Raw genomic sequence first — 20,219 nt, 5'->3', positions numbered from 1 at the left:
ACGACTTTCTTTGAACAAGATGTGTCATAATATTTAAACAACACGTGTCATTGTTAACATGCAAGCAATCCTATTTAATTCTCTATACAAATTTGTATTCCTTTTTAATAATTAGTATTCATTAAAAATATTTTAAAAAGTAAAGTAATTATTTTAAAAATTATTTGTTCTTAGAAAGTTGTTATCATCCACGTACATATTATTATTATTATTATTATTATCTATTCATTAAGGTTTTGGCATCACCACTACTCACCACTCACTCACCATTCACTTCCAACCAATCATATAATGTCACCTCAAATCTACCACACAATTACCACTCACTCAAATTTTGTTGTCAATGCCACCACTCACCCACCTACCACTTACTACAATTTTATTTTTTATTTTTAAACTAAATTTCATTAAGCATAAAACCATTACATAAATTACTAAAACCATAAAAAAAAACATTACAAAATCCTAAAAATACATAAAAAAAACTTACTTAATACTAAATAAAACATAATAAAAACATTACATAATATTAAAATACGTAATACTAACATTCAGAATAGTCTGAATCCACAGTACTGTCGTCTTCATTTTGATGTATGTATTGGTAGGGTTTAGAAGACACGACAGCGTCATCGAGTTGAGACATTATGTTTCTATTGAGACACTTTCTTCATTCAGTCCAAACAAGCCCGACCAAGGGAAAAACTCAAAGTAGGTTACCTAAGCTGGCCCGGAATAAGTTGGGCTTCTTGGTCTTTCAGTGTCATAAGTAGTGATTCCAAATAATATCCACAATTCACAAAAAATTGAGTTTCACATGGTTGGATGTGCTTACCAATGTATTTCTAAAATCCATCGTACTAGGATGCTATCATAGGAGAGCCTTTGACTTATAAATAATGCACAATGATATGTGAAATTACAAATGGAATTAGCTCCTCATAATATATTAACCAACAATTTTCAACAAACACGTCCATGTAATTATACAAACAACAATAGGCTAGCATTCAATAACACAACCAATTCAAATGCACCAACCAAAACTTTTGACTTAATACCAAATACCTCTTCTTTGTGGGGTATAGTATCAGCTTCACCTTCACCGTTGCATACTTGCATACACACTCGTTGATTCATCATAAATTGAATCTGAATCTTTAATTGCAATATTCAGTTTCTAATTTGTAGCTGACGTGTCGGTAGTTACTATTCATCACTTGTTTCACCGTTCATCAGGAATGCCGGGTGCCTCATCACAAATCAGTTCTTGAAGTACTATCACTTACCAAACACGCACACAACTCATGGCTATGTATCGACTTATGTAAAACGCTAACTGCGAAAGGAGCTCTAGACAATTAATTCTTCCATTAGTAAATTAAGTTTGGTGGGAATAATGTTTCGCCTAATTACCCCATGCGCTCGATCCAAAAGGCGGACTTAGAACTTTTGTGACGTATGCATATATTGAAGAGCGGGTGATTCTATATGCATTATTTAGGCTCTACCATGAGTTTCCATAACTACTTACAATGTCCATTATGGCTTTCTGGAGGGGTCTCATTCTTATTTTAGGTCTTTTGTGACTTTCCAAATGCACCAATCTATACCACACACTACAACAAATTTGTCGTTTGTACACACTTTTTATATGCATATGTCACAAAAGTTGACGCCTTGGTTTAGCTTAATGCTATTAAGCCAAGTTATATACTAAAATCAATAAATCTATGCATTCCCTTGATTGCAATACATGGCCATTGGATAATTGTAGATCTAGCATCACCTAACGTTTTAACCTCATCGGTCTCTATAGGAACATGTATTGTTGAAGGATATTGTGGGGTGTCTACTTGTACCTTAGCGTAACCTTTGCATATGAAATTCCCATGTATGTTCACATTTCTTGACTTCCACCGCTAGTCATGCCCTCGGATTGACTGTGCTGGTGACGTGGTTGATTTCTACCGGACGATGAAGAGGCATGCTGATGAGTCCAATCAGCACTGCTGTTCAAAAAAAAAGTATCTTCCCTATAGCTACTCGTGTAGACTTGCCAGGATAGGTTAACATCACTCGCAAAGGGTGGCCATCCTGCAAAATACATGTAAAATTTTCGTTTGTTGTTATTGATATCTATATGATATATACTGGTACATTGTATATACATTTTTTGGGGTACATATATGCGGTATTAGAGATTGAAAAAAAAAAAAAGGCACAAGCACAGTCCCATGCATGCATACCAATCAATCAGGCCATATTTTGGCTCAAACTTCTATTCAAAGATCAGTCCAAAGCCTGACCCGAAATCATTAATTTAAGCGAATAAAACTGGTAATTTAATTATAGTCTTTAACTTACATTTCAAATTTCTTGACTAGTCAATATGCCCATATAGTATAACAAGCGTAGAAATGTGGTGAATTTTTCCAATATGTGGCTTTTATTACTTGGATTCCAATAGTTTAGGATTTAGACATTTGATCTTCCTAAACATATATGACTATAACTACTCACGTAATTTTAGGCGCGTAGTTGTTAGTCATGTTCATTTTTCATATACTGTTAAATCTTTACAGATTAGTTATTTGTGCACTGAAATTATAAGCTAACGAGTTAAGTAATAATAATAATAATAATAATAATAATAATAATAATAATAATAATAATAATAATAATACCATCATATAAAATAAAAATGTACAATATACTACATATAGCAAATGGAGGATATCTCTCCTGTTAGTTGGTTTGGCCAACTAGGAAACTTAAATCCTCATTTTAGTTCATGATGTAATAATAACGACAATAATAATTTTCATTAAGTAAATTTACAGAATAACTTAGTATCCTTAAGGTACACATACTAAACTAAAAATAAGAATTATATAATCAATGAGAATACAATGGGGAGGTCGGTCAGAAAGAATTCGAATTCTACTAAAATCCTTATGATGCATTAAGTTTAATTGTAAACTAACTCCAACCCTTATCACATATAAAATAAATGTACCATTAGTCATCAAAACAAATTCCAAAACACAAATTCTGTGCTTTCCTCTGCCGTCGAATACAAAACACAAAACACCATCACAAAATCAACTTTTCTGCAATCATCTTTGTCAAAGCAATTTTTGGTGAGTTTCAAATAACTTTCATTATTATTTTAAAAGATCTTTTATATATAAATCTATGGTAAAATTCTTATAAGTTATATCTATTTTTATTTTGTAAAGGTACCTTAAGGAGTGATTATTAACTTTGGTGGTAAAATTCTTAATCTCTATCTTTCATTAAATTATATATATTTATGTATAATCTTTGTGATCTATTTGATGAGTGTATATGTATGGCCAAATTTCAAAAAAATAATATAAGATTTTTATAAATTAAAAGTATGGTTAATAACTAAATAAATTTTGGAATTGATGGAGCATGGTAGAATTCATAATGTTACAAAGCTATGTGTTGTTATAAATTTAAATGTTGACAAAATCTTAAAGACAATCTGAAAGATTTAGATAGCTATGAAGATGTGTTATTGACTGACTTACATAGGTGTTGGAAGGATTTGAAAGTTTATATATGAATATTAGTTGTAGTAGTCTTTAAAACAGTAAGTTTGGGTTATTTCAGAATCTGGACAGATTCGGTTTGTTAACTTTGAAAGGTCGTATCTTGGTCATGGAAGATGGTTAAGTCACGTTTTTGGTGTCTAAAATTAAGTTCAGGAAGTCTACTTTCTGGTGGAAGTGGTTTCGTATCAAAATATGAAGTTTAAGGTTGTATAACAAAACTGCGCAAATCTGAGTTTTCTGAACAGATTTAGGTCGACTTCAAATAGTCATATCTTGGTCGATTTTATGAATTGGAAGATTATTTTTTTCCAGGAACATTTTTAAGATGTTAAGAGTGTGCAGTAAAAATTTGAATTTTTTTTAAGCTTCGAAGGCCCTTAACTTTTATAAAACTTTTCTGCGCGCAAACAGTGAATTTTCTAACTAGTATGTGATTATGGAATTTTTAAAAATATATGTCTGCCGATATCTATTGAAGACTATTTGATAACTATTTACCAACTTTATACTTCAGCTGGTAGTTGTTGGTAGGCAATGTATGATTGAGTTGTTGGCGGGAGTGATGGGGTTCTGTTGTTGGATAACTATGATGGCATTGATCAGTATCTGGTTTGCATACAGCTATATGTTTATATTTACACTATTGTCCATACTTCATATATCATGCACAGCAAATTCATTTGTATTCCTTTAAACCTACGAACTCACCAACATTATGTTGACATTTTCGAGCATTCATTTTCAGGTAATAATAATGCTTAAGGAGACTGAGCATATGGCTTTAGGAAGACCAATAAAGAGAACAATGGGGAGGAAGAGTATCCTGAAGGTTGTAGCAATATTTATCTATCTCCTCCTTGTTTCAACGATTATGGAGACGAAGAGGTGGGTAATGAAGATTGTTGGTGGGTTACACAAGCCTTGAACGTGAGTTTTGTTCAAGATGAGAGTTTTGTTTAAAAAAAGATCACTCGAGCCGGTCTTAAGTGTGCGAAGGTATCCTCTTGTATTCAAAGGGATATGGTATTCAAGGTATTCATCTTATCATGTTGGGTGGGAATTAATTCATATTGCGCTTTATAAAGATTCATGTCAACATGAGAAATATACACGTGTGTTGGTGATGTGCAAAATCGAGCTTTAAATTTATAAAACTAGAACTACCCAAAAACTCACTACTACGCACTCACGGGCAGTGGACCCGATCATTTGTAATATAGTTAAGAGATAAGTCCGAGTTCGTTATCAGGGATTGGAAATGACAAATTGCTTTATGAAATGGTTTGGAAAACGGGTGTTGCTTCGAAAATCCTCTTGACAATTAAAGTAAAATTGGTTTGCAAAATAATTGCATAAATTTGTAAAGAACTTCAGACAATATAATTAAAAGTCATCCACCTTGACTTCCCTCGACTTCAAATGTGATTGCATTTAATTAAGTACAAATTCTCTAGAGTTTAAAAGATAATCGTGACAAGATTAAGGTGCTCACGTGGTACCACCAACCGTGAACAAAATACCGAATCACCTAATTGCTAGTTAAGTTACCCAAGCTGGTACCACCAAAACAAAGACAACTCTTCCAACAATTAGTTTTATTGACTATCGAATTATCAATTGAACCTATGTGACAATAACGTGGTACCACCAACCGATATCAATCACGTTGACAAAATTAATCTTTTCTTAAAATGATATTCACTATCGTACCATGAACTAGTGATAATTACTCATAGACAAGTAACTGTTTTAAAATCATATACACATTCAACTGGTACCACCAACGAAGAATTATATGCAACCAATATCAAAATTAATTAATAAAAAGAATTAAAATCATCAAGATCACAGAACAACGATAATTAAATAAACTCTTTTGAATTAAAAATATTGCAATCACATTATCCGTCTCGTTTCATCAAGGGGGATGATTAAACGTTTAGCCACTCATGATCAATCCACAATAATAATTAAAATTGAAGAGAAACATGATGTACCAATCGTTTAATGAAAAATAAATTGCAAGACAGTAAGTAGATACGATCTAGATGGGTGCTCGTGAATCTTCAACAAATCCGCCTAAGAAATTATCTTGATTGGAGATTGAAGAACCCTTGTAGAACAGCTCCTAGAAAGAATTTTGATACCTAGAAATTCGTCATAGGGTTTGTTTATATACACTCTCAAAAATATGATGCAAAACCGACCTAGATTCCTTTTCCCCGTGCACCCACTGCGGCGCAGTGGGGTTGTGCCTTCCCTCACTGCGGCGCAGTGAGGTGTGGTTGACTTTGACTCCCTGATGACTGCGGCGCAGTGGCTTGTGTGACCACCACTGTGGCGCAGTATGTTTCCACGTCTCGAATTCTTCTTCCACGACTGCGGCGCAGTCTTCTCATCACCATCCCCACTGCGGCGCAGTGGGGCAATCTTCAAATATTCCCGTGGATTTGGGTTGCGGCGCAGTGGGCTAAGTGCATCCCCACTGCGGCGCAGTCATCATATGTGTAGAACAACCTTCTTTCGATTTTGAACTTGCTTAACTCGCTGTCTCTTCTACTCAAATCAACTCTCGATATTATAAATCACTTCTGGGCCAACAAGTCTTCCAAAAATGCACCAATCAAACGCGTAACCTGTTTAGAGCCTGAAAACACTAACAAACACCATAGACGCGCCAAATGCATACGAAAATGAATTAAAACACATAATAAAATGGCCAATAATGATGTGGGTAATGGGTATAAATTAGTCACATCAGTTGGCCATTTCAATTAATGGTGGTCATGAGAATTTCTATTCTGTTAGGCCTCATATATATGACAGGATTACCAATTCAGTGTTAAGAGCTCATTATAGGGTTGAATCACGAGAGATCTTGATAAGTGATTGTGGCTTTGAAGTGAATATTTTAAACCGTTCAATTCAGATAGTGGATCTGACTAAAAATGTTCTTTTCCCATTCGATCCGGGTGGTTTTTGATCGAGGCAAAACTCGAGGACTAGTTTTTTTCCGAAGGGAGGGAGAATGATGCAATGAGGACCCAAAAACAAGAAATTATATGTTTTTATTTTAGTTTAGTTTATCTCTTTATTTTAGTATTAATCTCTTTCTTTTATAAATTTGACTTAGTTGACAAAACCTAGTTGGTTTCCTATTATAATGGGTTTAGGATCTACTTAAAGGGTCTTTGGTTATTGTAAATTAGATTAAGCCCGCACGTTGTGCGGGACTGAATGAGAACATAAATAAATAACATAATAATTGATAGTTTATTATTATTCATATGATAATATAAAAAACTGTCAGATTAAAAATGATGTAAACAATAACATTATGGTTTATTAATATATGATATTTATCAAATATGTTAAAGTATGACTAAAAAAACATAAATATATATAAATTATAAAAATATTTTTTTTCAAATTTAATAAGATAGGTTGCTATATAAATATAATTAAACAACATATAAGTGTGAACGTAATATAGTTATAAATAAATATAATATAATATATAGTTTATAAATAATATTATGTGTATATATATAATATTATGTAAATCAAATATATCATTGTTTCAAAAAAGTAGATAGATATCATTAACATTAAATTAAATACTAAATACATGTTATTGTTAAATAATATTTAATAATTTTTAATATTAGGCATGAAATAAAATTGAATTGAATTTTAAAATAACTAAAAATAAGCAAAAGTTCTTACATATTAACAAGTAAGCAAACATTTCACTTGTCATTTAAAAGATAGTGTCATATAAGTTATTTCATATCTTCTCTTAATTATATAGATAGAAGTCAGTCGAATATTATTGAGTTTATATGAAAATTGACGTTTTATCAATGCTTTCGGTCTTTGATTTACTCTTTTAGCACTGAGTCATTTGATACGCTGAAAATTGCATCAGTTGTCTACTCCTCTCTTTATACTTCAGCAGACAAATACAGGAAAAGATGTGGTTTCTTTGATTGTTGTTCTTGTTGGGTTATTTTTCTTTAGCCCATGAGGAAAAGCCCACAAATGAAGCCCGAATCCAAAAGTCTTTTGACTTTTGTTGACTCCAACATTAGGGCATCTATAGATGCAAGTATGGGCAGCCACTATTACAAGTTGTAACAATAATAGAAGAGAGAGATCAAAAGAGAGAAAATCCTTCATTTCTGTTTTTTCCTACAGCAGCCCAAAATACCTTTGATCCCCGAAGATTGAACCGTTGAATGGTTCCCATTTTTGGACAGGAGCTTCACAGCATCTGGGCCAACATTTTGGACCGTTGAATTCGTCTCAAGTGATCTGAAATTCGAGATATAGTGGCTGGAACAGAGGGCATAATATTTTATTTTATCCATTACAATAAATATGTCATTGTTTACATTTATTTCTTCGCATTTTAAAAAAGTGTGAAAAAAATTGTCAATTTGTTCACACTTATAAATGTGTGATGTATATATACATGACACATAAATCTAGTTTATAAATATACTAGATTATTACCCGCATAATACGTGGAAAACATATATAATTAATGACATGTTAAATTTTTATAATACTTTAACTTGACAAATATTTAACTAGGTAAAAATTAAACCACTAAAAAACATGAAGTTACATTAGTGGTCGTTTGAGATTCCAGTTAACAGTGACCAGACAGTTGAAAAATGTATACATCATTTATTAGAGGTCTCGTTAAGTAAGATTTTCGTTTCTTTGAATGTCTTTTATTCATCCGGATATGTCTGCATTGTCATTGTACTTGTGCTTTAACGTTTTGCTCAGATAATTTGGTTATACACTAAAATTAATAAACAATTTAATTATCAATCTATATATCGTATGTTGTGTTAATCTAAATTAAAATTATGGATAATATCATTTCAATTTTCATACAGTTATTTTTCTGATATATAATTATGATAGTTTAATATAGACTCCATATTTGTTTTTTAGTTCTTTATTAATAAGGTCAGTTTGACATCCGGTCCAGTTTACAAAACATTGATTTAATAAAAAAGCTATATGATAAAAATTCTATACAAAAATCCTTATAACAAAATTTTATTCGTTATGTGATAAAATTCCTATATAAAAATATATTTTAATAAAAACATATTATATTAATATAGAAAATTTTACTGTAAAAAGATTAGAAGTTAATTTTAAAGATACAAAACGAGGTAAAATATAAAAATATTAGTTTTTATAATTATATCATTAAAAACATTAATTATTAATGTCTACAAACTTAAATAAGAAAATAAAAATAATTTAAATTTATTAAAATAATATTAAATCTAAAAAGTTATATGACATTATCATTTAATCTAATGACTCTAATTAAAGGTTGAACTTCATCTAAGGTCTATACTTCTCCAATTAATTCAATTAAACTAAAATGTCGTATTATGATATACACATGTTATGGTTTATTTTTTCTTTAGTATACCTACCCACGAATATATAAATAAGTGATTTAAGAAGAAAAAAAACAGAGAAGCATTTTTTTCTATAAATAAAATTATAGACTTGAAAAGAAGATACAAAACTTATTCACTTATAAATATCTGGAAAATTGAACGTGGATTTATAGTGCATTGGTACATGATCACAACATTCCTACCAAACGGTAGATGTACCTAAGCAAAATAAATTATAAACGATATTCTAAGCATTAATCACTTAAGTACTTAACTACTATGGATAGTTGTTAGATATTTAAACATCTCCAATACTAAATTGGTAAACAATAATACATTTAATAGCTCGTTTGTTAGTGTAAATTCTTTTTTTATATGAATTAGTTGCAAAACAGTATTTGTTTTCTAACTTACTAGAGGTATAATAATATTGCATTTTCATAAAAAAGATAAAAATAAATATATAGGTGACACTTGTCTATGTTATGAGTTTATAAAATAGTTAGTATTGGCTAATTGGCAAATATTAAAAAATTTGCAAATGTTGGTTTTCATATGCCAAGATATATTTAAAAAAACTTTCCAAAGCCAAACTCTTACTAACTGTGAGCTCAACCTTTCACTACCTTTATTCTGTATAATTAATGGGAAATTGCATGAAACCATTGATGGGATCAGGGGAACCATATGAAGCTGACAAAGCAGAAGAAACAAAACCTCTCATGGCTTCGACGTTCCGTGACAAGGCTGTGGTCACCAGTGACGACAGCCCGATCAAGAAAGCCAAGAAAGTGCGGTTCATGGTACAAGAAGACAATGCAGCTACAACTGCTGTGGAAACAACTATGAGACCTCTAGGAATGAAGAGAGGTGTGAGGGTGAAGGTGGTGTTGACACAATCCGAGTTGAAGCAAATATTGAACCGGGCTAACGTCTACCACCAACCATCACAACCACTACAGTTGTCTTCTGTTGACCAGGTTTCGAGTCAAAAGATGGTAAAATGTAGGAGAAGTAGAAGATCATCAGTGATGTGTGGTTGTAGATGCAATTGGAATCCTGCTTTGCAAACTATACCTGAATGGAGTCATTATTAATCAATACAAGGTATCATAGTAACTATTTATTGTGTATATACAGTTTAATTGCTATGAATTGTTTCCATTTGTATCTTATAACTTTGTATGATCGTCATGTTAATAAATATTTTTCAAATTTGATGCCCTGTATTTGGGTTCTACATCAACGGTTATTGTAAATAATTTTTATTAAGCTTTTCGGGATGTGATGAGAATGATGTCTAAAGAATAGAAAGTATAAACCCTAGTGAGAATTAAACCAAATGTTTCCAGATTTACCAAGCATTTCCCTATTTCTATACTTTTCGGGTAACTAATTACCATGAGGTGTTAACAAACTCGATGAATTCACATTTCTTTCCTCTTGTTAATTTTAGTATCAGCAACAAAAAGGGCTTTCTAATGAACTCTAGATTCTTTGTAGACGAAGAGAGTACAAATGCTTTTGGTTCCGGCTTTCCTAATAAAGGAATTTACAGGCTTGTTGCCTCTCCTGTTATTCTGAATATCGAACTTCACTTTTATGTCTTTAGGCATGAATGATAAACAGATAGTTGCTATAAACCTATCCAAACGTTCATAGTTTTGTTTCCAAAGCCTTGTGGACTTCTTAAAACAGGTCAATAATAAATGTATTCAAGAGATTGCAACTAATTGTAAAAATGTATTTGAGAGATGTTGCAACAGAGTATCAAAGAAATCTATAGGCTCTAGTGGCTGGATATCGGACATGGACGGGTAAAATCCATATAATCAAAGTAACAATTTGTAATTATATTAACAAATACTTTATATGTATTTGGAATTATGATAAAATAAAATGGACATTCACACAATCTTATTTTATTAAGGTTATACCAGTAGTGAATAAAAGTTTTCTCAAGCTCAAAGAACACATATCGAGATAAATTTTTAATGCAAAACTTTTTACCAACTAAAAAAGGCTTTTAAAATGGAGGCAAAAAGTAATTACGGTAAACACAGGCAAATTTTAACCCCAACTAAAAGATGGCTTGTCAAACCAAGCCATGTTGACATCCTCCCCAAAGCGACCAATTCCACCTCTACAAGTGTTTAGTAACAAGAAAAAAAAAACACAACAAAACAACCACATGACCATTTGAGAGGAATATACATAACTTTCTTGGCATCAGTTAGGAGTTTGGATACATGACTTTGAAAGGCTATTCAATAGCCACATGAATTTGAAAACAATGGGAATGATAGTAAATAAAAGAATCAGCCACAGAGGGTGATATGTTATTCCAAGAAGCCTGTTGAATACCGAGTACTGTAAAAATTATGTTTTCTTGTCTACCTGTCGTGGAGAACTCTTTATTTCCGCTTTGCTCAAATTAAACAGCTGAAATTGAAATCCAAGACAATGCTATTGATCTACATCACTTTTGAGTAGTCAATTGTCGAATAACATATGGAAGAATGCCACCATGGTTAAAATACGCCAATTCCACCTATATAATGCAAAAACAAATAAAGCGCAAAGGTTAGTTGAAAAACTAGATAAGAGTGATTACATCTCCATTTGTTAGTTATTATAGGTGATGATTGGGACCATTTACTGAGAAATTTATCTTAAATTTAGATCCAGTTGATGGGGTTGACAGTCAACCAAGTTTTCTAAACTAGGAAGCCTTATAAATCGAATTAATCTATTGATTCTACTATTATGATGAACACCTTCTCTCTTTTTTAAGATAACTATATTTTTGTGGATCAAGCCATGCAAGTATGCAACCAGTACAAAGAACAAGCCATTACAACTCATATCTATGGTCCACCCCGCCTGACCAGCTCACAGTTGAGACCATGTCCACATCCTACTTTAAACTGATGGTCAGCTAAAAGAAGAGAAAAAAATATACCTCTGTGTCAAAGCGAGCAGTGCATGTGAAGGACTTTCCAGTGTCAGTAGTCACAGTGACGTCTTGTCCAGGGCGGATCTCACTAATATTGCTTGGTAGGTCAATGTTGTATCGTTCATGACCAGTCAACTGTAATGTGTCTGCATCCTCACCAGCCTTGAAACAAAGTGGAATGATCCCCATTCCCACCAGGTTACTGCGGTGAATCCTCTCAAAGCTTTTAGCAATAACTGCTTTAACTCCCTGTTAAATATCCATAACTATTGTAAACAACAATCATGAAACTCAATTCAAATTCTTCACAAGAAAAATTGGAGTATCCAGCGGGGATACAAGAGGTGGAAAACTTCAACCAATTATTTATGGTTGATTTGGGTTTGGTTTATCCTAGACAAGTTAAATTTTATAAAAAAAATAGCTGGAGGAAAAAAACCAAATCGGACAAATCAAACGGGCCAGAAGTTGGCCCTTTATATTGTTTATTAATAAATGCTAAGAGAGATTATTATAGATATACTTTCAAACCTGGCCCAACTCATAATAAACCCTACCTAGAACAACCAATTTAATCTCCACTATGATCTGTTACCCAGCCTGCCTAACCCGCCAATTTTCAACTTACTAGAAGATAAGGAAAATTTCATGACTCACCAACAACATAGGGCCCTTAGCAGCCCAATCTCTAGAGCTTCCACTACCATACTCTGCTCCAGCCAAAACGATGGTATCCTGACCAGCAGCCTTGTATCTCTGGTAAGACGAGCAGTTGTAGCAATAAGTATGTGATAAACTATATTCATAATTAAATGAGAAAACATTCATTTCACTAATGAACTGACCGATGCTGCATCAAACACAGAAAGTTTTTCTCCAGTAGGAATGTGCACTGTTTTTGGACCAACTTCTCCATTTAAAAGCTTGTTAACAATGCGTATATTGGCGAAAGTCCCCCTTGCCATAATTTCATCATTACCTCTCCGACTTCCATAAGAATTGAAGTCCTTGCGAGCAACCCCGTTCTCAGAAAGGAACTTTGCAGCTGGGCTGTCTTTGTGAATGCTTCCTGCAGGTGAAATGTGATCTGTCGTAATACTGTCACCGAAGTTAAGTAAACAATATGCGTCCTTAACACCATGAGCACCCGGGGGGTCCATTGTCATGTTCTTGAAATATGGTGGCTCGTGAATGTAAGTAGATTTTGTGTCCCATGAGTATAGCTTGGATTCCTCAACTGATAGGTCATTCCACATGGGATTTCCCTGGGTGATAGCTTGGTACGTGCTCTTAAACATCTCGGGCAAAACACTAGATTGAACGGCCTGCAACAATTGTTATTTCGAGTTAAAAACAAATACATCACTGGGACTAGAATATGGGGTAGAGATGGGTTTCAATTAAAAGCCTTCTACAACAGATTTAATCTGATTGTAACATTACTGTAGCTTCATTTAAGGATACTTACATCTGCAACTTCTTGGGTGCTTGGCCAGATATCTCTGAAAAAAACATCCTTCCCGTCCTTTCCAACTCCAATTGGTTCTTTCTCAAAATCAATATCAACCTGGCAAACAAATCCAATGTGTATTCAGATGGCACATCAAATCAGATATAAGTGCAGCTTGTATATCATAAATCAGATCATTTATATGACTAGAGTTTCTTTCGTAAAAATATATTTTTTAATACAATAATGTTCCCAGAACTCAGAAGGTCCATGTGGTGTATAGCTAAATAGACTTAAATATTCAATCAAATAAAATCTTACCGTGCCTGCCAGGGCATAGGCAACAACTAAAGGAGGTGAGGCAAGGTAGTTTGCTCTTGTCAAAGCATGAACACGACCCTCAAAGTTACGATTCCCAGAGAGAACAGCAGATGCAATAATATCTGCAATAGTGTCACAAGTGAAGCAGATTTAAATAAAATTTGTATCTTACAAACAAAAGGTGCAAAAGGCAGGTCAGGCAGATTTTAGGTATTGAGTCCAAAGGGGGCATTTTTGTAAAATCGGGGTTAGGATTTGGGCTTGAACTTTTTACTAAACATTTTGAGACCAATGCTTTGTTTATAATTAAAAAATAGTATTTAAGTAATAGTCTACTTCCTTTAATAGAATAAATTAAGAAATTTTATGTATTATAATTACACTCAAGACATTTTGTGGCTCGTTGGACCTATTGAACCCACTTAAACTGTTTCCTCTTCAGCAACTTTCCAACTTTAACCCCATAGATAAAATTAAAAAAAAAAAAAATTTAAAAAGCCATACTCGACCCAGTAATAAGTAAACAGGTCAAATGCCAAGAGTAAAGTAAATGAAGTCTTATTTTAGAGAAAATTAAAAAAGAAAGGAATGACTTACCATTTTCAGTTATTGCAGCACCCACTGTTTCATCCAGATCCCCCGAATTACCAATGCATGTTGTGCAACCATAGCCAACAATGTTAAACCCTTGCTCATTCAAATACTTCTGTAACCCGCTGTATTAAGCAAAAGACACATATCCTTGTTAGTTTCCAAAGGGGACAGACTGGAGCATTTTGATCTTCAACAATTACAATTGATACCTTTCGAGCAAATATTTTGTAACTACTCCAGATCCTGGAGCAAGACTTGTTTTGATCCATGGTTTGACCTGGTTATTGAGCATTACAGGAAGCAATTATGTTAAGAGGAACTGAAACAGAGGTAGATAAAAAGAAAATGCAAACATGCAATACTAACCTTTAGGCCCAATTCACAGGCCTTTTTTGCAACAAGACCTGCCCCAAGCATGACACTGGGATTTGATGTATTTGTGCAGCTAGTGATAGCAGCAATCACAACACTTCCATGCCTGAGCTCTGCTGGTTCTCCGTGAAACGAAAACTTTGCAACCTTGTCCTGGGTCTCTTTTGGTACAGCAAAACCCTGAAGGAGCATTCCAAAGAGCATAGTGTATGAAACTACAGTAGATGCTCCTATGTCACCCATGGAGATAGCAATTGGGCTGGTCATATGGTTTAGCTAACAGGTTCTTGTCCAAAAGGATGCTTTGGCACAGGTCAGGAGGGACAAGCTTGACCCAAAATTCATTTTTATTGTCAGTTTCGTAGAAGAAAAAAATCCGCCATTAATGCGCTAAATAGAATTACAAAAAAGTATTGTTACAACGAAAATTAATCAAACTTTTTAATAAAGCAATTTAGTATGTTGTATCATCAACAATACATTTTAAGCAACTTTCAACCTGTTCAACAATCATGGCCCGTCTCATTTTGGCTTCATTTTAAATTTACAAACTGAATACTTGATCAACAAATGATGAAACCATTTCAAGCATTCTAGTAAACCAATTTACATGGCGACATAATCTGTTGACCAAGAACTAGATAACAAAGTTGCTCAAAAATCAGTATTAGTCAACTGAAACACACCTTGAATCCCACTTTGTTGTCAAGGCAAGAATGCCAATCTGCCTTCATGTCTTTCAAAGGAACACGGTCATGAGGTCTGTCAAAAAGGTCAATTATTAATTACAGTCAACTGAAAACAGGATTAAAATAAAAAAAAAATGAATTAGCATGCACCTCTTTGGCCCTGATATACAAGGTTCTACATCTTCAAGGTTTAACTCTAGGTAGGATGAGTATACTCTCTCTACTTGAGGCTGAAATTAAATAAATCATAATTAGATCCAATACTGATATCAATTGGCCCTGTTGCAGTAAAGTATCATGGATTTACCTCATTGTAGTCAACAAACATGTTGTTCGCCCTCAAATATGCTTCTATCATCGCCACCTAAATTTCAAAAGTGGAAAGCATTGTCAAAGACTAGCATACAGGTAACTAATAATATGAACTGTCATAAATGTTCTTAATGTACATACGGTATCGTCACTTCGTCCAGTTAATCGGAGATACTGTAGAGTGACATGATCCACTGGAAAGAACCCCATTGTTGCACCATACTCAGGAGACATGTTGGCAATGGTGGCCCTGTCAGCTAGAGATATTTTACCCACACCGTCACCTATCAAAAGAGAATGGGCATATTAGGAAGTGTAAATATGCAGCTTGTTACTATTTACCAACCACAGCTACTGTTACTTACCATGGAATTCAACAAACTTTCCAACGACACCATGCTTCCTCAACATTTGGGTAACAGTCAAGACCAAATCAGTAGCCGTTACACCATCACGCAGCTTTCCAGCCAACTTGAAGCCAACAACCCCGGGCAAAACCATGCTCATTGGCTGTCAGCATGACAAGCATTACATTAGGAATATATTTAACTTGAAATCTCATCAGCAGGCTGTAATATATAACCTAAACAATCCAGATCCTTTACCTGGCCAAGCATTGCTGCCTCGGCTTCAATTCCTCCAACGCCCCAACCAGCAACGCCTAGTCCATCAATCATAGTGGTGTGGGAATCAGTTCCAACAACACTATCGGGATAGAGCACTCCATCAGTGTTGAAAACAACCCGACCCAGGTATTCGAGATTAACCTAATTTTTTTTTCAGTTTCAGATAAGACAGTGTTTCCAAAAATAAATATGAACAAAAAACAAATGCAAAAAAAAAAAAGAAAGGTTGAACTTATGTCAAAAAGGTTAAAATTTACAATATCAGATTAATAATGCTTTATATTCAAGCACATAACAAATGTGTCTGAGCATATAACATATAAGTATGAGCACAAGACGTTTCAAAACTGAGCTGCGTACCTGATGCACGATACCAGATCCTGGTGGAACAACAAGCATGTTGTGAAACGCTTTTGATCCCCATTTAAGGAAAGCAAATCTCTCTTTGTTTCTTTGAAATTCAAGTTCCATGTTTGCTTGTACAGCATTTTCTGACCTAGCAACATCAACTTGCACCGAATGATCAATGACAAGATCCACTGGCACCTGAAACCAAACATCAAATTGAAACAAAGCTAAATTGTTATGTATAGATACACATGGAAGCAAATAATGAAGCCAAATAGGACCATTTAAGCAGTATTTTTAAATGAGTAAGAACTCGATGTATGTAACAGCACATACCAAAGGATTGATCTTGTTAGAGTCACCACCTAGATTATTCATGGCATCACGCATACATGCAAGGTCAACAACGGCTGGTACACCAGTAAAATCCTGGAAAATGACAAGTTACAACAGGATCTTAAAAAGTCAACAGGCCGAAACAAGCCAAAGTAATACCTGCAAGAGAACACGGGCTGGCTTAAATGGAATCTCGACTTGATTTGGGGAAGTCTTCTCCCAATCGATAATCTTCTCGACATCTTCCTTAGTAACTTGGAAGTTATCACAATTACGTATCGCTGATTCGAGAAGAATCCTTATGGAATATGGCAGTTTGTCTGTTCCACACAGCAAAGATATATTGATTATTCTAAAAGGATGTGAAATATATTTTAATCGACTTTCAACGAACTTATAGATTCAAAGGTTTGATGCGTTAAAAAAAGAAGATTAAGAATCAGACGGTGTCTCTAACGGTGAAAGAAGTTACATGGATTAAGAAATTGGTAAAATTAGAATTTCATAACAACAAAATTACCAATCCTTGGATCATTCAGAGCTGGCAAACTATAGAACTTTCCGAATTCCCCACCACCAGGCTTGGGAAGACCAGTTAAAATTCCATTGAAAGCACTCTGAGAGGCTGAAATGATTAAAAATAATGAAATTATAAAACCAAATATAAATTATTTTTTAAAAAAGCTAAACAGAATACACGGCTTCAGGCAGCAACAAGATACCGATACATCGGAAAAGATATCTATAATATCATTAGGCAGTTGTCTAGACTAGTATTTCCAAGAGTGTAAATATCACAAACAAGCTTTATAACATAATTCTATGAAATGGCTTCTTCTTAACATTCCATATGATCTAAACTTTTGTTTCCATATTTAATATATATGAATATATGAATACATCACATATTTAATATAAACATAGCACTAAGATCAATAGTTAGCAACTTATATTTAAAAGAACGACGATAAGCAGTTGAAGATAAGCCGCTAACAAAAAACAAATTCAGTCATAACAACCTTAAGGTGCTTAGTCGTTCAAGCGCTATATGCTAACTTGAAAAAAATCTAGTAATGGTAAAAAAAAAAGAATTCCAATAAACATGTATATTTATCACTGTACTTTTAAAAGTCCTTAACGGGTGAATCAAAGTTAGTTGTCTCATTTCAGTCATCGGGTGACCTGATAGGCGAGATCAACGTGACAAAAGGAAAGGTATGTAAATTTCTATAAAAATTTACCCATTGCACATATTTAATCCATCATCCGTGTTCACATGTAGCATCTTCTCTATAACATTTCTTATTGAAATGACCAATGTGGGACGAATGACGTCGAAGCGTTTATATGTTTTAACGAAATTCGTCCTAGAAATAAACTGACGTTTGTATGCATACACACTTATTTATCAATTGCTCATTTCCACTAGCACTATAAGCCAAAGTCAAACAAAAGCTTATTTTTCAATTTTCACTAAATATTTTACTATTAAAAAAAAACTCATATATAAAGGCATTTCCACGTTCATATATAATGATATAATTATATATGTATATATACAAAATACAAAAAATCTAACTATTCAACATATAAAAAATATTTAAAAAGAAAAAAAAATGAAAAAAATTACCCATAGTAGATAAACTGCGGTGAAACCGATCGAGAACAGGCGACGCAGCGGTTCTGATCTGAGAAGTGAGAGTCGCCGGAGACTTCCAATCAACGCCGTGACTCCACCGCGGAATAGATGATCGGAAAGTTGAATTAACCGATCGGAAGACGGAAGACGGATTACACGGTGACGGTGACGGTTTAGAAGATGAAGAATGAAACCTAGATGTCGCGGCGGCGGTGGCGGAGGAGGATGATGAACGTGAAGCTCTACGAAGGAGAGCTGAAGAATGAGGGCCGCCTTTTATATACATGATGATGATAGAATTATAGATACAGAGTTATAGATACATACAAAATGATGATGTAACTAATAAATGATGAGGAATGGGGGAAATTGATGATTGATTGGGGATTGTTTTTGCAGGGGAAGGAATGGAGGACTAGACCGACCTATGGGCGTGTGCCATTTTTAACATTATGATTTACATTTTATACTACTACTACTCGTACTACTTTTTTTATGATCTGTCATATTCGCTATTTTTATGGGGTTTTTTTGTACATATTATATTCTACTAGGCCCACTTCGTTTTTTAGGTCAACTTTTGTGTTAAAAAAAAGGGTACTGAGGAGTAATTTATCGACAAAATGTCATTTGGTTAATGGTTTCTACTTTCTAGTCTTGATGATAAAGTATTAAAAATAAAATTTGTTTATCTAAGGGATATAACATTGGTATTCAAATGAAGTGATCTTATATCATTGATTTCCGTATCGAATAAACTAATCCCAATTGACAAAAGTTTGTGTTTACTTTGTATGTATGTAACTTTCTTTTTCTTTGTTTCGGGTATAAATTACATTTTTCGTTATATAGAATTTAAAAGTTGTGTCATATAAACTAAACCTGTCAAAATGTTTAAGCTTTAAACACATTAGAAGATGCAAAAATTGGCACATATTATGGTGTTGTATTGTGTATAACACGCAAACATTAATACAAACATTTCGAATTTAAAATTTTTTATCTATAAATCTTTATAAAGGGTATTGGGCTTAAGAAATTAAGCAACATTTTCTATTCCCATAATACTCTCTTTTTTCTTTTATATTTTACCCCTCCTTAACTATCTACCGAAAATACCCTTATCACAGATAAACCCACAAAACACACAAACCCACACACAAAAAAAAAGAGTCGGCCGATCTTCTTCCCCAACCCCTATCGCGACCCCTCTCTCTCGCCAGATTCACGCCGGATTCATCATCATCATCACCGATGCCTTCTTTCTGCCGCAACAAAAGGTTGATTCTGTTTTTTTCTTAGTCGACCATCACCGGATTCAAAAGGGTTTTTTATTTAATGTTTTGATTATTATTATTATTATTATTATATTTTTGCAGATTTGTGATAGAGTTTGGGTTGATTTTTTTTTTTTTTTTTTTTTGCATATTTTTGATAGAGTTTGGTTTTTTATTTAATGGATTGATTGTCAATTCGCCACCAACCACCGTCGCCGGATTCATCACCATCAACAAAGGTTTAGTAATTTATGATCAAATTTGCATTCTGGAAGCTGAG

At 33.6% G+C, this 20,219-nt stretch overlaps 1 protein-coding gene across 1 annotated transcript; it reads right to left on the bottom strand.

Annotated features, from left to right (window-relative positions):
* Positions 1-11,067: 11,067 nt before the first annotated feature.
* On the bottom strand, positions 11,068-19,111 carry LOC122599081 (aconitate hydratase, cytoplasmic-like). Its single transcript, XM_043771537.1, has 20 exons — positions 18,654-19,111; positions 17,544-17,648; positions 17,183-17,343; positions 17,024-17,116; positions 16,700-16,885; positions 16,319-16,480; positions 16,079-16,223; positions 15,855-15,997; positions 15,709-15,765; positions 15,552-15,631; positions 15,399-15,474; positions 14,707-14,892; positions 14,550-14,617; positions 14,344-14,462; positions 13,747-13,868; positions 13,444-13,542; positions 12,821-13,300; positions 12,633-12,731; positions 11,982-12,224; positions 11,068-11,570 (listed from the first exon to the last, which is right to left on the bottom strand). The coding sequence occupies exons 1-20, from the start codon at positions 18,946-18,948 to the stop codon at positions 11,499-11,501; spliced, it is 2,991 nt and encodes a 996-aa protein (XP_043627472.1). The 5' UTR covers positions 18,949-19,111; the 3' UTR covers positions 11,068-11,498.
* Between the last annotated feature and the right edge of the window lie 1,108 nt (positions 19,112-20,219).

Source organism: Erigeron canadensis, chromosome 5, assembly GCF_010389155.1.
Source record: "Erigeron canadensis isolate Cc75 chromosome 5, C_canadensis_v1, whole genome shotgun sequence".
Classification (NCBI taxonomy): Eukaryota; Viridiplantae; Streptophyta; class Magnoliopsida; order Asterales; family Asteraceae; genus Erigeron; species Erigeron canadensis.
Note: the sequence above shows the minus strand (reverse complement) of the source record. Positions and strands in the feature narration are given on the sequence as shown.